Raw genomic sequence first — 19,645 nt, 5'->3', positions numbered from 1 at the left:
TCCCAGGAGGAGCCTGCCCAGCTGATTTTGATGGTGTCGCTTTAACCCGAAACCACTGGCCCTGACCACAAGAGCACTGGCCCTGCCTCCATAAAGCATCCCGGGGCACTGGAGAGGGCACAAACGTGGAGCTGTCATATTGGATGAGCTGATGATCACAAGCAAGCTGGACAGACAGATCTGACAGCTCTCTTGTTTTAGGTTTAATTATTCATGGTTATATTTTCCCCTTTGCAAGGCTGCGGTGCCCTGTGGTTCCCTCCAACCCCAGCTCTGAGCGTGCAGGCTGTTTCACCTCTTGATTTTATCTTTTCTGCAGAAACGTGCTGCAGCTGCAACACCTCAGCTGCCTCACATTGCGATGGGTGCCAGCTCCGTGGTCCTGCCTGGGGCCAGATCCCAAGCACAGGTGAGTCCTGCATGTCCTTGGTGTGTCCCCACCCCATCACCCGGCCACAATGTGCCCTTCAGCCATGTCCCTGCTGGCTGATCGGGGACATTTGTCATCACCCTGTAGGTGGCTTTATTTTTAAGGACTGTCTCTGAACCTCGTGGCTCCAGGGCAAACCCTGGCATCACCTACAGCTGTGAAGCCTCTGAATGGGAAAAAAAAAAGAAGAAAAAAAAAAAAGCTAAATCCTCAGGAGCAGCAGGCAAAGCCCCCATCCTACACCCTCCCCCTTCATGCAAACATCCACAGCACCAGGATCCTCCCATCTTATGGCAGCAGCAGCAGGAGCATCCCAGAGTGGGAAAAAACCCTATTAGTGCCACTTCCCCCCCCCAAAATAAAATAAAATAAAATAAAATAAAAAAGAACAGCAAACAAACAAACAAACCAATTGCTGTAGTATGTTGAAAATGTAATTAAAAATATAATTTGGAAGCACCTGCATCTCAGCAGGGCCCCAGCGCAGCTCCCTGGGGAGGAGGAGGGGAGCGGGGACGGGGATCTGGGACATCAGCACCGCTCAGCTGCCTCCTGTCCCCCTCAAACACCTGCCAGCTTCACGCCGGACCTGTGCTGGGTGTTTTATATCCCCATTCAGGCAGCCGGAGCTGAAGCCAGCCGTGCTCCTCCCGCAGCCCTGGTCGTGCCAAACCGTCCCACGCCGCTCCTGCCGTGCCCACCGTGCTGGCTCGAGCGGCACTGAAACATCTCAACACACTTCATAACTCTCCCCGCCTCTCAGACCAACAAAAGTAAGTCCTGTCTGAAGCCGAAGGCTTTCTTGCCTTTTGTTTCTGCTGCTTCTTTCTTCTCTCTCTTTTTTTTTTTTTTTTTTTTTTTTTTCTTGGGAGGCGCCCAGCTCGTCCCGGCGCTTTCCCCATTTGGCGGATTTTTGGGGTGCAAAGCAGGGAGGGATGCGCCTGCATTTGCACAGGCGTGCGTGTGGCTGTGTGTGTGCATGAGTGGGAGCTGCTGGTGGAGCCGGGGGGGCCGCGGGGCCCGGGGACAGCTGCGGCTCGGCAGGGTCAGGATGTGACATCAGCGGCGGCACAAAAACCCTCGGCCCCGCTTTCTGCGACGAGAGCCCGGCCAACATCGGCGTGCGGCCGCTCCTCCCGCCGTGGGGCATCCCGGCGGGCGCTGGGCTTTTGTTTTGAATCGGGTTATTTAATTATTTTTTATTATTTTTTTTTATTTTCCCTAGTAAGAGAGCAGCAAGCACGGCGGGATCGTGTGCTGGCGGCTGGGCGTGCCGGGGATGAGGTGAGTGCTGGGCTGGGGAGAGGAGCAGCACCAACGTCCCGGTGCTGTGTCCCCCACATCCCCGAGGATGCTCCTGGGGTGCTTCCAAGGCAGGGAGGGCAAACCCAGGGGAGAAACGAGCCCCCCCTGCCCAGCTGGGACACGGGAGCCTGCGGAGACTCTTCCCAATGCTGCCGGTGTCTCAGCTGGGCTGTGTGTGTGAAAACCGAGGGGTCCTGAGCCTGGGGTGCAGGAGGGTGCTGGGCTGGGGAGCCTGGGGGTGTTTGGGGCACGGGGGGAGCCCACAGTGGGGGTGGTCACCCCACAGCCCGGTGGGGACGGTCCTGGAGGTGGCTTTGTCTGTGTCCAGGGGAGGGCAGGGGGAGCTGGGGCAGGGCGAGCGGTGAGGATGTGCTTCTAGCCGCTGGCGTGTGTCCCACCGGAGTTCCTGGCATTTGGGATTCTGGCTGTGATGGTGGGGACTGACCTCCTTGGGTGCCGCAGGGAGCCTGTCTGCAGGGCTCTGAGCAAGTCACTGGTGCCCACAGCAAGATCCCAGCCCCAGGAGTGAGGTACCCCCAAACAGCATCACCCCAAAGCAAGCTGGATGTGCCACCTGCAGCACAGAGAGATGGGGCTTAGTTTTTTGGGGTCAGGGACACAGAGGGGACAGCGAGGCTGGTCTGGGGGTGAGCAGAGATGTGAGTGGTTCTGTTCCTGGAAACCACGTTGGTTTTCACCAAGTGGGGATTTCCGAGTGTCAGCAGAGCTGAGGGAAGTACCGGCACAGAGAGCAGAGCCCCGCTGCCTTTGGGAGCTGGGCCCTTCAAAAATAGTTGCTGGGGACTGCCCTAAATGATGCTCGTGCCTCTCACAGGGCTTGGCAGCACCAGGAGCTGTGCCTGGCGTTTGGGGCTGGTGGGACCCTGCCTCCAGCCCCCCGCTCTCCACAGCCCTGCTGTCTGGCGTGCTGGCCCTCGATCCCCTTCCCGGCATCTTGTCTTGGCTCGTCTCCTGGAATTTTACAGCGTTTGGGTTATATTTGGGATCGGCAGCCAATAACCCCGTTTCTCACGGATGGCCCAGCTGGGGCTTGGCTCCAGCAGGAAGCCCGGGGAGAGGGAGCGGGGCCAGAGGCCTGAGGCCGTGCCCCCAGCACCTTCCTCCTGCACTGCCCCTCCTTTAAAACCAGACGTGGCCATGGGGAGAGCTGCAAAACCTCCTTGGGGAGCACTGCCTGCCCCCAGCCCCTGGTGGGACGGGGTCTGAGCTGCTGACAGGGATGCTTGGGGGAGGCAGCTCAGCCTTTGGGGCCTTTCTGGTGCACCTCAAGCTCCCCACAAAGAAACCCCAGCTGCAGGTGCTCCAGGACAGGTTGAGGTTTGCAACAGGGCTTCTCTGGTGCTCTTGGGGAGCTGTGGGGTCGGGATGCAGACCGTAACACAGCCCTGAGCAGCAAAAAATACATCCGAGCCCCTTTACCAGCAGGCAGCTGGTCAGGCCGGCCGTCTGGAGGCCATCTGGGGGCTCAGGCTGGTGTCTGGGCTAATGCCGGCCCCGCCGTGCAGGGCAGTGGCAGGAGGGGAATTTTTGCCCTGACGGAGAGGCCTAAGGCCAAAATCCACCAGGGGAAGCAGAGGGGGGACACGTGGAGCCAGCAGGTTTCACTGGGGACCAAATGCATGGGGCTCGGTGTGCTCGGGGCCTCATGGAGGCTGCTGCCGGGCGGTTTCAGATGCCTGTGTGCGTGTGTCAGCGTCTGGGGCCGCGTCCAGGGCTGGCGCAGGCACCAGGCCCGCTGCCAGCTGGAGGTGCTGCTGCCGGCACCTTCCTCCCCCTTGTTATTCCCGATCCTGGTCAGAAATAAGCACTGCTACATCCCGGGGGCACTCGCAAAGAGCTTTCCCTCTCCCTGAAGCCAAGCTGTTGAATTTACAGCCCTAAATATGAAGGGAGGGGAGGGAGATGAGTTTTGAAAGTGGGGAAACTGAGGCAGGGAGCGCGGCACCATCCCCACCAGAGCCCAGTCCTCGTCTGTCAGCCCCTGCTGGTTTGGGGATTCGAGCTGGTTTGGGGTCAGGGATGCCGGCCTGTACTGGTGGCCTTGCTGGGAGCACGGGATTGTTTGCGGTGGGCAGAGGAAGCTCCCCTCCCTTCTGTTTTGCCTTTTTTCCCCCCTTTGTTTTGCCAGTTTCTAAACAGCCTGTTCGGTGTTGTTCTTAATTTAAAACAAAGCCTTTGTCTGGCAGTGCTCTTCTGTGGTTTTCAAGTGATTTAAGGAAAAAAAAAAGGAAAAGTATCCTTCCCAAATCCGAACCAAGGGCTGATCCTGACCCTGAACTTGTTTCCCCCCATCCAGTTCATTTCCTTTCTCCCCTGGCCCTGCCAGCCCTCTAGGAAACCAGGATTTTGCACGTCCCAGCCTGCTGTAGCCCCACAGCCCCACCACACCCCTGCAGCTTCACCCTGCACCCACTTGGCTTCCACTAAACCCTACAAGTTTCTCTCCTGATCTGGTAAAATCGGGGGCACAGCTGAAACCAGCAGCGTTCGGAGCAGCGGAAGGGTTTTGCTGGGTGTTAAACCTGCCCCTGCAAAACACGAGGCCATTTCGGGCAGGCAGATGGGGCAGGCACCGAGGATTTGGGCACGCAGCGGTGAGGATATGGGGGGCATGGGACCACCACCGAAACCCCGAACATCTCGCTCTGGAGGATTTGCAGGTGATTCAGGACGGGACATGCGGGGTGCCTGCCGGCACCGCCCTGCTGTGGGAATCGCAGGGCAGCCGTGCCTGGAGAGCCCGGGGGCAAGCTTTGATTTCGCACGTGGGAATTGGGGGCTGCCCGGCACCACGCCAGGCCCCCTGGGCACCGACGGCAGCGGTACCTGCACCGTCATGTTGCTGCCTCAGCCTGCTGGGGCATGGCTTTAGGATCTCCCCAAACGGGCATCCCGTTAGCGCTGCCTCGCGCTCCGCTGCTCCAGGTTGAGGGCAGGGAGTGGGAAAAGCTGGTCCTGCAAGCAGCTTGAGGCCGAGGCCGCTTCCAACAGGGTGCTCTTTTGCCCAGTGTCCCCAATGAAGGGCTGCACCGGGTGTTTAAAGCCCCAGCCCTGGCCTCCCCGCTGCTCCCTCCCTGTGCCTCTCGTGTCTTTTCCTGCCCGCCGAGCAGGGGAAGCCTTGGAGCGAGGTTGGGAAAGAAGCCGGCTCTTGGCCCGGTGCCTCTCCCAGCTCCTTTCAGTTGTAAATCCCAGGATGTGCTGTTGGCTTTGTGTTAAATCGGATTTCTGGAGAAGAAGTTTTCTCCCCAATTCCGGTAAGGATTCACGAGGCCTTTGAATGACTCGGTAATTCAGTAGCGATGCTGGCAGGGACCCCCAGAGCAAACCCGCCCGCGTTACCCAGCTGTGCCCGGCTGCCTGCGAGCTCGGGAGGGGGCTGCTCCCAGCGCTTGGGCAGCGGCCGTGGTGCTCCCTCATTGCTGCCCATCCCCAAAAGATGCAAAAAAAACCCCAGCAGGTGCTGAGCAGGGTTCTTGCCCTGTTTTTTTTTTTTTTTTTTTTTTTTTTAATTGGGCATGGGGCCTGTGTGGGGGAAAATCACCTGCAGACACCAGAGTAATAATCCATTGCATGATGGCATGGGGCAAAAATCACCTAAAAACACAAGATTCGGGACTGGGTACAGCAGGGTATGGCGGCGCGTGGTGCCAGCGTGCCACAAGCTCTGTGATGGTGACAAAGCATTGCTGCATGTGTGGGAAAGGCTGCGGCTCGTCCCCACCAGCCTCCGCAGCACTGGAAGCTCCCACAGCAGGGCTTTCCCCTCGCAGCCGTGTGGCTGCGGTGTAGAAACCCCCTCAGGGCAGATCCTGCACCCAGGGATGCCCCTGGGGTGGGCTCTGGGGGAGCACAGAGTTGCCCTTGCAAGACAGATGGCTGATCTCTGCTGGGTTAAATAGGATTTGCCTGTGGCTCGGGACTGAGTTGACAAAACATTGAGTTTACATAGCAAGCTTTTGGCTAAAAGATGTCTTTTTAACGCTGAATGTGCACCCAAGCCTTGCTTGGCCACCATCCCCTCCTGCTCGTGACTCTGGGTAAGTCACTTCCCCTTTCCGTGAACTGATTGATATTTTTAACTCTTTCTCCACCTCCTCCTCTCTGGGGGAGGCCGTCTGGGGATTTTTTTTCCTCCCCAAGCCTAAGCAAAGCATTTGGCACGCTGGGGCCTCCTGTTAACAACCCCGATGAGGCGCACAGGGAACTCCAGGCAGACCCACGAGTGCTTCTCAGCCCGTCCAGGACACTCTGGAGCGGGCGGGATTTCCAGCGGAGCTTCAGGAAGGAAAAAAGGGAAACGCTGCAGACCTGCTCCGTGCTGGCCACCCCAGGCCGGCAGGAAGGGATGAGCTCAGAGTGGTGACTTCCAGACCTCGTCCCCTGTCCCCGGGGTGCTGCGAGGCTGGAGAAGCGTGGGGAGCTGTGGGAGCCCCAGCTCCCGTGCGCATTGTGCGCCGGCACGGCCGCATCCTGGCACCGGCGCGCTCGGCTGCTGTTTGTTTCCCTTCTTCGGATGCGGGTTTTGTTCTTCTGAACAAACACACGGGGCTGAACAACAACAAAAATCCCCCCTCTTCCCGTTGAGCCGGGCGCTGGGGCTGTGTGAACCAGCGGCCAGCTGCGGTCGCAGCGTTGTCCGCAGGGCTGGCTCGCAGCTATTTTTGGGAGCTGCGAAATCCCTGGGAAAGAGGCACCTCTCCTTTGCCAGGAGGGGATAAAAGACGCCAGGTTGGGGCTGCTGGGGTTGGTGAACACCACTGATATCACATTTTTTGTTTGATGGCAATATTTACAGATAAAGGCCTGAAGATAAGAGGCTGGCTGGCTCCTCACTGCTGCCGTTGTGGGGCCAGCAGCATCCCGGCGCTAGCTCGTCCCTGCGAGGTGCACGCACACGGCTCTGTGCATAACCAAAATCCGTGTCCTTCTCCTCCCAGAAACCTCCATACCTGAAGATCTGTGGCTTTGACTCCGCTGCCCTCACCCTGGCCGGCCCAGCCCATGATGGCACTGTGTCTCAAGCAAGTCTTCAACAAAGACAAAACGTTTCGGCCCCGCAAGAAGTTTGAGCCCGGCACCCAGCGCTTCGAGCTCTACAAGAAAGCCCAGGCCTCCCTCAAATCCGGGCTGGACCTGAGGACGGTGGTGCAGCTGCCTCCCGGCGAGAGCATCAACGACTGGATCGCCGTGCACGTGGTGGACTTCTTCAACCGCATCAACCTCATCTACGGCACCATGTCCGAGTACTGCACCGAGAGGAGCTGCCCCATCATGTCGGGAGGGCTCAAGTACGAGTACCGCTGGCAGGACGATAGCAAATACAAGAAGCCGACCAAGCTGTCGGCCCCGCAGTACATGTGCATGCTGATGGACTGGATCGAGATGCTCATCAACAACGAGGACATCTTCCCCACCAGGATAGGTGAGTGGGACCGTGGTTCCTCACAGAAGGGCTCTGCTTGTAACCAGTGTGGGTTCCCAAACCAGCACTGCAAACCTCCGGGTGGTGCTGAATTTAGCAATCCCAAGAGATTGGGATTCCTCGTTCTGTTTGCAGGAAAAAATATTCTCTTCTTCTGTGCTTTCGTTTTTTCCATCTATGCTGTGATTCTGAGAAGTGAGGGCTGGTAGGCTGTCTGCTCGCCCATCCTCGAGGAGCTGAGCTGCAACGCTGCTTGGAGGCGGTCAGCCCACCCCCGCACCATCTTGTCCATTTTGTCTTGATGGACCAGCTCCAGTTCTTTCTGCTTTTCTAAGCAGGTTCATGCTCCCAAGGTCTGGCCTTTGTCCTGCCTTGCTGCGTCACTTCTCAGCTCCTTTCCACCCCTGCTAATTCATCCCAGCCCTGACGATACATCTCATCGTGCTGTTTAGCTAAGGCGTCTCCAGAGCAGAGGCCTGACCGGGGATCCGGCCTTTCCAGCTGCTCACCCCCTGCATATGATGCAACCTTGCAAAAAGTTTGGCCTTAAGAGCTTGCAGCAGCTGCCAAAGGCAAAAGCAGCATGTGAAATAACCCCTCTGCTGCTGACCTGATGTGTTTGGCAGCTGATATTGGCTCTGCTGCTGAGCTGCTTTCTCATTTGGGGAGATGTGCAGGTGCTGGTGTGCTGGGTGCTGGTAAAAGACATCTACCACCTCTCCTCTTTGCTGAGGGGCTGCTCTGGTTGTTTCTGCCATCTTCATGGAGCAGAAAAGGTCTATAAATAAGCTCTCGCCCTGTCAGTGTTCAAGAGGCACTTGGATAATGTCTTTAATAACATGCTTCAGCTTTTGGTTAGCTCTGAAGTGGTCAGGCAGTTGGACGCGATGGTCTTTGTAGGTCCCTTCCCACTGAACTTTTCTGTTCTGCTCTGTCCCACGGGATCTCTTCTTTCCCTGGGTCATTTGCACCAGATCTGGCTGCCAGAGTCTCAGTTGCTGCCCGGGAGAGGTTGCTTTCCAGAAAAAAATCCAAAGCCACTTGAATGGAAAGGAAGCTTTAGGGATCTTAAGGCGAAATGCAGGGCTTTGCAAGTCTGTTTCCCCAAGCAGCACAGCCGACAGAGCTGGATGAAACCACTGCAGTTGTTCTTAGGATTTTTATTAATATGCTGAAAAAGCCTTGGAAACATCGAAGAAAATGGTCTGTGTGGGATTTCTGGCTGCCACTAATTCTCACAGCCCCGTTTGGCTGTGCTGGAGCATCTAGGCACGTGCTGCTGCTTTTTTGGGGAAAGCCTCTGCCCCTCTGGGCTATGAGGCTTGGAGGGGTGACAGCTCTGTGCAAGCAGGAGAGAGGCAGCACATGGAGGCTTGGCTTGCCAAAATCTTAATTTCAGCCTTGTGGGATGGGGTGCCCGGTCTGACCTGGCTGCACAGGCTCTGCCTGCAGCTAGGGGAGAGGCTCCTCGTGAGTCTGACTGGGGGGCTCCTTCGTCCTGGGCTTGGAGGCTCAGCTGGAAATGAAAGGAGATGGTGAGGGTGGAGGAGATGCTGCATCTTCCCTGTCCACAGGGAAGTCTACTGCAGGGCTCAGTCCCACTGAAAGGCTTTGCTGTATAAATCCTCCCTCTGGAAGGAAACCTGTCTGCCACGATGAGACAGTTTCCTGGCTGGGGTGAGCCTGGCTGCCATAAATCACCTCCAGCTCTCCCAGCCCACCCGGATCAGTTAACATGCGCTTAGCGCTCTGTTTCCGTTCTCCCAACCAACATAGCTGGCCTGAAAAAAAATTATTAAATGCAGAATAAGCATTGTTCCCATGCAGGGATTAGAATAAGTGATTCTACAGGCTTATTTTTACCAGCTGGTAAAGCTATGTCAGTAGATTTCTTCATGAGCGAGTTACCACCGGGAAAATATCGGCTCCTCCTGGTCATCACCCTGCCCCGTGGTGCCTGCTGATAGCTGGGGAAATCGCATTTTGTGTTTCACCAAAAGCTCACCCATGGCGAAAACCCAAACTTTTAGGGTCTGCAGGGCCACCTGTCCCATGCCCACACTGCCCCGTGTGCCAAGACATCTCCGTTTTTAAAGCAGCGTGGATGTGAGGCTTGGACCAAAAGCAGCGGCGGCAGCGCCCGTGCTCTCTGCCAGCTCTGCCCGCGGCTGCCAGGAGCATCGCTCACAGGAGGCTCTGGGGCTGTTCTTGGAAAGCTCTCCCAAGCCCAACCCTGCCATGCAAGCATATTCCCAAAACAATGACAAAAAGCAGAGAAAACTTGATTCATAATTATCCCCTCCTTTCTCCCCGTAACAACAGGAGAAAAATGTTCAGAATTCGGCTAATTGTTGCAGTTTTCTCAGCTAGCTATTTTTTACACAATTTGCCTTTTATTTTCTCCCTTCTTTCTTCCCGAATTAATGCCACAGCAGCTTGCAGCTGCCACCGTGCTGTTAGTTTCAAAGGAGCTTTAAAGACGTATTTTTAGGAAAAGATGAATCACCGAACCATCCAGCGGCCAAAATGGATTTTTAGCAATAATATTAACGACGATAATTCATCACGTCGTTCACTGAATTACTGCTCTTGGAGAGAAAAAAATACGACTGCCAAGAAGCAAAATAGTTTCACATTACTGATTCATCATGAAAAAATGGAATTGGCTGGTGCACAAGGGCTGGGGACGGGAGAGATGGCAGGAAGGGTCCAAGACCCATCCGCCTTCCCTTCCTGTAAGCGCAGGCGCTTCGTTGCCTCTCATCCTCATTTCCTTTTCCTCGCGGTCCCACACGGCTTCCTTATGTTTTGAAGCAATCGGCGCAGAGGGTGGAAAACAGACTCCTCGGCGCATTAAATCACATCGTGGGGTTTCAAGGAAAACATCCAGGAATAACTGAAGCTGCTGATTCGTGTCAGGGCAGTGAGTCACGCTGCTGGCAGCGATGAAATCGTACCTGCTGCTGCGTTTACAGCCCTTGCCCTGCCTTCCAGCACATCTGATGCTCTCCGTTTCCCCGCTCGGCTCCTGCTAGGGCCATTTCTGCTTGGGAGAGCAAGCGGGGAGATACGGGGAGAAGGAGCCAGAACCCGACCCTCAAAATCCCTGGGCCCAAAGGACCGTAGCAGGTGGTGGTGTCATGACGAGGTGACCCGCTGAAGTCCATGGGTGACAGCCAAAAAAACACCACGGCAGCCTGGCGGTGCCCACAGAGGACAGCCTGACACTGACACCTTGTGATGGACACAAGGAAGAGCAGCCCAGGAGCTGATGGTGCTGCTGGGTTCATGGGAAGCCACAGTGGTGGGGTAGCCCAGGAGGGTACCTCGAGCTCTTGGCAGCCCGATGCTCTCTCTGCAGGCATCATTAGGAGTGTGATAGCTCAGCAGCTCCCACAGTGGCTGTCAGCCACAAGCTTTGTGCTAAATCTCTGTTCCCTGATGCAAGAGATGCTTTTGGAGAGCCCAGGTTGGAGCTGGATGTGTCTGCCCCCCCCAAGTCTCTTCAGCCTGTGCACGAAGATGTTGCTGGCAACTGGTTTATAGGACAAAACGGTTCCTGACTAACCTCAGGACAAAGGCAGAGGAAAGCCACCCATCACCACCTGCCAGCTCTGGAGGTGGATCCTCCAACAGCAGTATCAGGACCACAGATGCCATCAGCCCTGGCAGTCTGAGCCCATTCTGTTCAGAACAGCCTGTGTTTCCCATCTGGCTTCTGGGAACCTGCGTTCATCCGAAATGACTTGCTCTGATGGATTTTTCTTTATTAAAAGAAATATTTCTTGACTGATTCCTCAAAGGTGCTCTGCAGGGGCCACCCTAATGGCTTGTCCCTGCCCCTATCCGGGTGATTTGGGCTTTTATTTGCTTAGCAAATTCTCACTCAGTGCAAAAAGCCCCAGTGAAGCCTTTGCTAAAGCACAATGCCCTTCCTGACAGCAGGGAAGCCCAGAGGTCTGCTCCATGCTCCCTGCCTCAGCACACAGCAGGCAGGGAGAGCTCCACGGTCAGGGGGTGAGGGCAGAAGCAGATCCCCACGAGAAGAGGGGCACGGCACTGCTGCTGGCAAACAAAACTGCCAGGAGCCAGTGGGAAAAAAACAAGTTAATTGCCTAGCGGGGCTGATGAGGAAGACTCAAATTACCATTTTTATTGTTTTTTTTTTTAGCTGAGAGATTTGCTGATGCTTTCCACAGCATCATGCGTGAGCTGGCCACAGTTGAGCGGAGATTATTTGGGAAGATTTTTAAGAGGTTAAGTGCTGTATTAGTAAGAAGCTCGGGGAGGAGGTAGGTACAGCTGCGGGAAGGGAAGATTTTATTTTGCTTGTTGCAGATTTGCATTGAATTGCTCAGGGGAGAGGAAGAACCGTCAGGAAAACAAATCATAATTGTTTCATTTTCCACCTTCCAAAAAAAAATATTTGCAGGGGTTTCAAAAGCCAGGCTTCCTTTAGAGATTTGCTTGCTGACACGGACCCTGTTATACCTCTGAGATTTGCACTGTGATAGTAGTGTGTTTAGGCAAGGGTGGAAATGCAGAATAAGAAATTGTGTCCTTGTGCAGGACAAGGCTAAAAGCATAGAGTAAAGTGTGGTGGGCCCAGTTCCTGAACAACCTGGGAGGACGTTTCAGTAGGGAGCATCATCCAGGCACAATGGCATGACTTCGCAAGGATTGCCAAGCCAGGCGTCTCTGTTCCTGATTTAGTGACACAATTGTTTGAAACATGGCTCAGGAGGAAATCTGGAACCCCACCTGTTTCTGTGGATGCATCAGAAGTGATGTTTGAGGGTGTGTGGAGGAAGAAAGGTAGCACAACCCATGGTTTCAGTCCTGAGGAGCAGGGAAGGTTTCCGTCCTGCTGAGACAGGTTTTGTTCTGTCGTAGACTTGGGTCAAGACATTTGTGCTGCGCTGGGTCTGCTCAGATTTGTATGGAAAGGGCAGGACAGAGGGATCCAGACAGGGAAAGATGTGGCCTCCGACATTGGATGAGAAATTTTCTCTCCTAGGGAAACTCCCCAGATTGCCAGAATTGCAGAAAATTGCTGTTTGGGCGATGAGGAAATTGGGCAAGGGAGAAAGCTGGATGGCACAGTGCCCTGCTGGAGCTGTCACCTTGACATTGGCCAAGGGAGTCTTTCACCCATGGCTCCCTGTTAAGCACAGCAGCAACATTTACACTCTAGCTGTTGTTTTGTTTTGTTTTCCTGGTGGTGGTGGGGGTTTATTTTCATTTTTTTCCAGAAATGGTCAAATGGTTTCCAACGTGCTTCTGCTTTGCAGGTGTCCCCTTCCCCAAGCAGTTCCAGCAGGTTTGCACTAAGATCCTCACCCGCCTCTTCCGTGTCTTCGTCCACGTCTACATCCATCACTTTGACAGCATCATCAACATGGGTGCTGAGGCTCACGTCAACACCTGCTACAAGCACTTTTACTACTTCATCAGGGAGTTCAGCCTGGTCGACCATCGGGAGCTGGAGCCTTTGGTAAGGATGCCCCAGGTGGGGCTGGGCTCTGCCCCCTGCAGTCACCCTCTGTGGGCTCTTTCAGCCACCCTCCCCCAGCAGCACACCCACAGTTTTTGTCTCTGCACCACAACAGGGTGTCCCTCTGTAATCTTGGCAGCTCTAACGAAATTTGCACACCAAGTGTTGCCAGGCACTTGTGTGCACGCGGCTTTCTAGGGTCAGATCTGAGCCCAGGTCTCCTCTCCAGGCTTGAGTGTTCCTATTATGGTCTAAGGTCCTTGCTTCAGCTCCAAGTGCGAATTACAAAGAGGCTGGAGGAAGGCGAGCCCCAGCAGGGCACACAGCTCCAGACAGCAGCTATCCAAGCCAAACAAGAGAGGCCTTGCTGGAGCTCCAGGATCTGCTGCAGCCTCCCCTGGGAAGCAATTAGCCAGGCAGAGACCTTGGAAAAAGCAGGGCTGGGGGCACCAGAGGAAGAGCAAGACAGGCCTGGCACATAAACCAGAAAATGTGCATGTTTTTGTAACACAAACAAAGGTGTCACAGGCAAAAAGTCATGTGTGGTCTGACCTAGAGAGGATGTGTTGTGATGGGGAGAAGAATTAATAGGGAGCCCAGTGTCACTGCGTCCTGTGTCCTTCTTCCTCCCCAGCACCCCCTCATGACAAACCTCGTTAGCATCGAAACACAGCCCGTGATGGTGTCATCTCCTTTGGCTGATGCTGGCTAACATAAATAATTAGCACTAATAGCCAAAGCAGAGGCTGACATCGCTAAATAGCCTTTCAATGCCACTGACTCACATGCAGCACGGGATCATTTATGGGTCTAGATGAATCGAAGATGAATAAGTTTTCCAGCGTGATGCAACCAGGGTTAAACTATGAGGAAATGAGGTGCGTTTCTCTCTGGTCTGTCTTGTTTCTTGGTGTGCCCATTGCCTGGTTTGCACTGCTGGTATCCAAGCCCTGCGGGAGGCTCGGGCACCTCCTTCCCCTGGGCGATGCCTGGCTGTAGGTGTGAGTGAGTGACCTGCAGCCAGAGGGTGGCTGCGCCCTAGATGTAGCGCTGTGTTTGGGACAAGGAGACAAGTTCCTGCAGCTTATGGGCAACTTTCAAGGATTTCAAGGAAAGCCATTCTGATCACCCTGTTACCCCAGCGAAGCTGTAACTGGGCATTGGTCCCAAAATCTGAGTGGGTTAGGACACTTCTCTCTGCTGCACGCAGGGAAAGCTGCACTTACTGCTGCACTTGGACAGCCAGAAAACACCAGGAGACCAAAGGGGACAAGGTCAGGCTTCTGTAACGATTCCTTCCCACCAAGACAAAATATCAGGCAGTCAGTGGCTTGCTTTGCTCCTTCTCACCCAGCTGCACCATGGCTATTGCCCTGCCCCTGGGTGTTTTTCAGTCTTGAAGAACTCTTCAGCTGGCTTGACACACAGGTGAGGACAGACAGCGCATTGCATCTGCCTTCATTGTAAGTTAAGAGTTAGGATCTTGTTTTTGCAAGTCCTCAAAGGTTGCAGAAAGCTGATCATCTCTCAGTCAGGATGAGATGAACCGTCCTCGAGAGGCTGAGTCCCTCCTGACTGCCTCATGATCCCGGAGGACTGACCTCACCTTGCAGTTAGCTGACCAGTTAGCCTGCACAAATCCCATGGGAGAGGAGAGTCCTGTTCCCTGCACGTGGCTGTGGAGGGCCACCAAGCACATGGGGACTTGGCGGGAGCAGGACAGCAGGTCTGAGTGCTGTACTATGGCTGGAGCTGCCCAGATGTGGGTTTTCTTCTGGGAAGCCCCAGTTTGGAGATTTAGGATGGTGAGGAAAGAAAAATCAGCATCTCATCAGCCAGAGAATGTCCAGTTAGGCCCAAGTAGCTCGAAAAAAATACAGGGATTATGGGATGAAGGGGTTCTTGGTTTGAAAGACTGCCTCTGCCTGAATTTCCCTTTGCTGTCTCAATCAAACTTTTGTCAAACTTCTTTAGGAAGTGATTTCATAGTAGTGAATTGCAGGAGCCAAAAACGAGATAAGAGAGATCTTTTGCAAAGGCAGAACTAGTGACAGGCAGTGATTCACTCTTAGCAAAGGCCAAGTGCAGAAATGGGGGCTGAGGGGAGCTGTGCACTTGGGGGAAGAGGCGACAGGTCGCGGCACTGGGCAGCAGCACTGGCAGAGCCCCAGCTGCTCACGTACCAAGGCAGGGTGCATGGATTTCCATGGAGCCAGCAGCAGGCTACCTGCCAAGCTGCCCCGCGTGGCACTACGGTGTCAGCTGTCTCTGCACTTACTGGTTCTGTCTTTTCTTTCCCCTTTCTTCCAACGCAGAAGGAAATGACAGAACGGATTTGCCACTGAGGCCACCTCGGCGGGCGCACTCAGCCAGCTCACTCGGCACCCGACGGGACAAGAGTGCTGGGGGACCCCTCCCGAGGACCTGCTCTGGGAGTCTCAACTGAACTATGAACGCTGTGGAAGAGCCTCTTCAGGCCAGAGCTGGATCCCAAGCTTGCTAAACATCTCTGAGCATACATATTTTAAAAATTTTAACAGATCCCAGTCTGTCATGTGGCTACTGTCTTAGAAAGCCACTGACTTCTGGAGAACGGGGCAAGCTGGGTTGACTGATACACACTCTGGTCTCTAAAAACCAATCCCATGTGTGATAACATTTCCTCAGCTAACTTGCCTCTTGTTTTGTCCTCAGCTACATTACCTTCAAACACTTTGTTAGCGATACCTGCCCTGCAAGCAGGTATGCCCTTGGCTGAATCATGCCTGTGGCCTTGCCCAGATGCGGGGGGTTTGTGGTAACATCAGAGGTCAGCTCTGCAAAGCTGCTGAGGTTTGATCCCAGCTGACTTCACGAGGTTAGCTGCCAATGTCCTGTTCTTAATCATGAGCTGTGAATGTCTCTCCTTCTGACCTAATCCATGCTTTACCAAAGGGACCTTTTTTATTTTTTTTTCCCTTTTTTTTTTTTCCCCCAGGAACTTTTCACACTTGGCAGCAGGGACTTCATGACTAATAGCAAGGTGGCCCCAGGACAAAAGGAAGTGAATTGGCGACTTTCCATTGTGATCACACAGTCCACACAAGTATTTTCTAAACTCAGAAACTGTGATACAAAGAGAGGGAAATAAGCTTGCCAGAAAACAAACAGTGTTTCCTGACATGTTGTCTTGGCTCAAAGCAGCAGGTGCAGGCTAGAGAAATTGTTTTCTTTCCATCGTCCAACATTATAGCATAGAAAAACAGGTGGGGAAGGACTTTAAGAGACATCTCGTCTACCCTGATTGTCCAAAAATGCAAGATTGGTTCCCCTTAAGCCTTTCTGATCAGAGTTTCTCTAGCCCAAAAAAGAAAGCATACCATTGCTACCTGGTCTGTGCCCCTATTCCCATGAAAGGCATCACATCCCAAAACTTCTTCCCCTTCTGCTTGCAGTGCCTGTTAACTAGTTTCCCGTTCCCTGTGACATTTTCTTTTGACAAGAGTTGAAGTCTTTTTTTTTTAATTTTATTTTTATTTTTTTATTTTTTTACAATTTTGAGGGAATTAAATTGTCTGAGCCATGGCGTTTTTATGTTTGTCTTTCCTGGCCTTTTTCTGGGAAAGTTTTGTACACCAGACCCATCTGATATTTATAGTATTTGCCCATTTGGGGGGGAGGAAGGGGATGTGGCTAAAAAATGTAAATATTTAAGCCAACACTAAAGTGCACAAATGCATTTTTAGTGCTCAGAGCACTTATTTTGTTGTGAAAATCTATTTTTTTTAATCTTGTGTACCAGATGTATATTTTTACATGGAAATAAAATGGAGCAAAATGGACACGAAATGACCCAATAAATCATTGCGATATTTTCACTGTAAAATAATAATTGAAAGTCCAAACATTTTTGTTCTGTTACTAATTAAAGAAACATGAACAAGCCTCGTGTGCTTCACTCTTCCCTAATTCCTCTGAGATATGACATCATGAAACAGCACCCAGGATAACTTGAACGGATTTCCCCCAGGACTCGCAGCACTGATGAAGCTCAGAGCCACATCAGGACCTCAGCAACTGGCAGCTTTGCAAAAAGTTGTGCATGATGGAGAAAACTCTGTAACTGGCTGCTGAATAGTGGTTTGGGGCTCAGCCACCAGCAGCAGAGCCTTAGTGTGTGATGTAAATGCCATGAGGGGTCTGTGGAGAAAGGACTGAGGAAAGTTCTTAAGTATTTGAACATCTCTGTAGTGGATCTGGCCACTGTTTTTCACTGATCATACAGAAAAATTCAGTTCTTGGTGTTTTCCCACAGCCTGCATCTCAGAAAGTGGCTGGTGTAGGCTCATGTTCCTGGTCTGCATTGTCCCCTTGCAGTTTTTTTTATCAGCATACCACCTGAAGGTATTTTTCCAGTGATGCACAGTAGTGAGTTTTGCTCACTGCTTCTTCCACAGGTACGTGGTTCCTGCACCACCAGTGGGGTTGGCAAATGGGGTGGTGGTAGGGGGGGGTTGCTGGACACAGTGGCATCTCCAGCAAGGAGCTGGAAGGTCCTAGGGTGAATGGTCATAACAACCATGACGTGATCTGGTCTGAGGTACTTTTCCTCTCTTGGTGAAAGCTTGTAGTCTGTAAGAGAGGACTTGGGAAGAGAGAAAAAGGAGCTGTTGTTTCAAGGGGTTAAAAATCTGTCCACACTGTGAGGTAACCGTGAAGCCACTGGGAATTAGAAAGGGGTAAGGAGGGTTAATGACACGAGATCCGTTCTTGGATTGCTTTCTTGGAGGAGGGAGAGATGCTGATTCCAGCAGAGAGTTCCACAGCTAGAGGCAAGAGTCTCTCTCTTGAATGCATGCAGTTTTTCCCTTCTGGCAGCTGATGGCTTTGTTAGCACAGCCTGGTCAGCTGGATTCCCTCATGCGGGTCAGGGAAGGACAAATGACTCACAAGTGTCGTGAAAATCTTGAAGCCGGAGTGTGGCATTCAGCTCCCCGCTGAAAAGAGACCCTGAGTCACAGCTGAAATGCCAGCGGTGCGTGGGGGACTACTGCACGTCTGCGCTGATGTAGAACATCATAGCAACAGCAAATGAGGTCTCCTGCATGAGAGAGTCTCTTCCTATAGAGGTGGCTGAAGGAAAAAAATAAATAAAATTTTTAAAATAAATAAATAAAAAAGAAGGAAGCATGGTCTGGAGGGCAGAGGATCCCTGACTCCTCAACATATATGATTATTCAGCCTTTGTTAGAAGGAGAAGCTTCACTGCCTTATGAGTAACCCTCCAAAAGCTATTTTATTACTACCTTTAACGAAGCTGTCCCACCTGGGAATAGCCATATTGCCACAGACCCATCTTTTGCCATTTAGTATTTTAAATCCACCAGGCAAGTTGCCAATTGCTTTGGGCTATGCCCTAACGATGGAGTGAGGGCAGCGTTTTGCTGTCGTGGCTGTCAGGTGAGTGTATGTAGGAGCTGGCAGTCTCAGGACAACTCACTGCAGGCATCCTGGGCTGGAGGCCAGGACCAGCACTGCACTCGTGGTCTTTCTCCCTTGGCTCTTACTCGTCCTGCAGCTTCCCAGCAGTGCCGGGATTCTCCACGCTTACATGTGCTGGAGGGAATAAGAGCTGAGATGTTCGCAGGGTCTCAGTGTCTCCAGCGGCTGTCCAAGGGACTGGCATAAGGGATAGCACATGGCTTGTGCTTCCCTGTGCTCCCCCAGGCTGCACAGCCTAGGAAATGGATGGAAGGATTTGTAAAAGGGGTCTTTGCAAGGACTTCTTGCTGGGTCTGGCAGCAAGGCGAGGAGCTGCAGAGGATAAAAAGCACAGCGTGCAGCATGAAGCCTGGAGTACTGCCAGCCTGGTGCTACTGCCGGGGAGGTGACAACATGAGTTTCCAGGGTATTTCTACTCACTGTGTCTTTATTTTAGTCACCGTGTCTTTGCTTTTTTAATTTATTTTATTAACGAACCGGTCACTTCATCGTCCGTCTCCAAAAGGTCTGCAAGGAGAGAGGTGACAGACCAGACATGAGTGGCCACATAAACCCTTCCCGAGTGTCTAATACGCCTTCAGTGTTGCAAGCTTGCAGACACTGTAATTTGCTTGATATCTCCCTTCCCTTTTCATCTGGCAGCCCTATTTCCCTTCGGGCATGAGGCCGTGTGTGTCTCAAAAGCCCCTGTGCAGTGCACAGCTGTACGACCTGGGGAAGACGGGGAGTTTGGGGCTATGCAGTAACCATCTAATGACTGGTTGTAGAGTGGAGACAAGCATTTTTCTGCTTGTTTCCAGCAAGTTTGATTTGCTGGTGTCCAGCAGACCACAAATTTTCCAGATCCCATGTTACTTTGGCTTCCTATTAAATAGTCAGTTCAGGACCTCTGTCCCGTTGGGCAGCGGACTGGCACCTTGTGAAGGTGTGAGAAGTCCTCATGGGGCTGGTTATAGGAAAAGCAAGTTTCACCCTGGCGTTCACAAACATCCATACCAACAATTTTAATTCACACCACCTACACCATGCTACACATGAATCATAAGGTTTCCTGAAAGAAACAGCACTTTTTTTTTTTTTTTCGCTGTAAAGAAGGGCTGTTCACCACGAAAGAGTGACACAGCAGTTTGATCCTGGCCAATGTGATTGCATAAGCCATTCTCTGGGTTTAATCGCCTAAATGAGAAGTATAATTTTCAGAGAAACGGAGCCTGTACGGCTTCCTTGAACCGCAAAGGGAATGGTACATGCTCCTCAAAACCAGACTAGACTAGATTGAAGGTGCTTAAATATAGATTTAGGTGCTTGGCTGTGGGCAGATAAGAGAGGGATAATTCTAGTCAAGGCTTAAAATCATTTTTGCAGTAAAACATAGGCCAAAGTACTGTGATCCAAATGCAACATGGCTAAATCAAAACTAGCTTTGGTAATTATTTCTTATTTGCCTAACAGCCAGCACAGATGTCTCCTTATCTTCTCTGCTGTGTGCTGC

General features: G+C 52.7%; 1 protein-coding gene across 5 annotated transcripts; it reads left to right on the top strand.

Annotated features, from left to right (window-relative positions):
* Positions 1 to 957: 957 nt before the first annotated feature.
* Positions 958 to 16,596, top strand: MOB3C (MOB kinase activator 3C). Of its 5 annotated transcripts, none has more exons than XM_038183157.2 (5): positions 958 to 1,203; positions 1,656 to 1,714; positions 6,694 to 7,178; positions 12,470 to 12,672; positions 14,988 to 16,596. In XM_038183157.2, exons 3-5 carry the CDS (start codon positions 6,758 to 6,760, stop codon positions 15,015 to 15,017), a joined length of 654 nt encoding a protein of 217 aa, XP_038039085.1. In that variant the 5' UTR covers positions 958 to 1,203; positions 1,656 to 1,714; positions 6,694 to 6,757; the 3' UTR covers positions 15,018 to 16,596. The 5 variants fall into 5 exon arrangements, 4 of the variants coding, with proteins under 4 accessions (XP_038039085.1, XP_071898208.1, XP_027319328.1 ...); XR_011811200.1 differs by lacking the exon at positions 958 to 1,203 and adding an exon at positions 11,350 to 11,470 and having other exon boundaries at positions 1,295 to 1,714; XM_072042106.1 differs by lacking the exon at positions 958 to 1,203 and adding an exon at positions 1,316 to 1,475.
* Positions 16,597 to 19,645: the final 3,049 nt, after the last annotated feature.

Source organism: Anas platyrhynchos, chromosome 8, assembly GCF_047663525.1.
Source record: "Anas platyrhynchos isolate ZD024472 breed Pekin duck chromosome 8, IASCAAS_PekinDuck_T2T, whole genome shotgun sequence".
NCBI classification, from domain to species: domain Eukaryota; kingdom Metazoa; phylum Chordata; class Aves; order Anseriformes; family Anatidae; genus Anas; species Anas platyrhynchos.
Note: the sequence above shows the minus strand (reverse complement) of the source record. Positions and strands in the feature narration are given on the sequence as shown.

Coding starts and splice junctions, on each gene's coding strand:
- MOB3C (XM_038183157.2), top strand. CDS start 6,758: ATGATGGCACTGTGTCTCAAGCAAGTCTTCAACAAAGACAAAACGTTT. Junction 7,179..12,469: donor CATCTTCCCCACCAGGATAG/GTGAGTGGGACC, acceptor TCTGCTTTGCAG/GTGTCCCCTTCCCCAAGCAG. Junction 12,673..14,987: donor ATCGGGAGCTGGAGCCTTTG/GTAAGGATGCCC, acceptor CTTCCAACGCAG/AAGGAAATGACAGAACGGAT.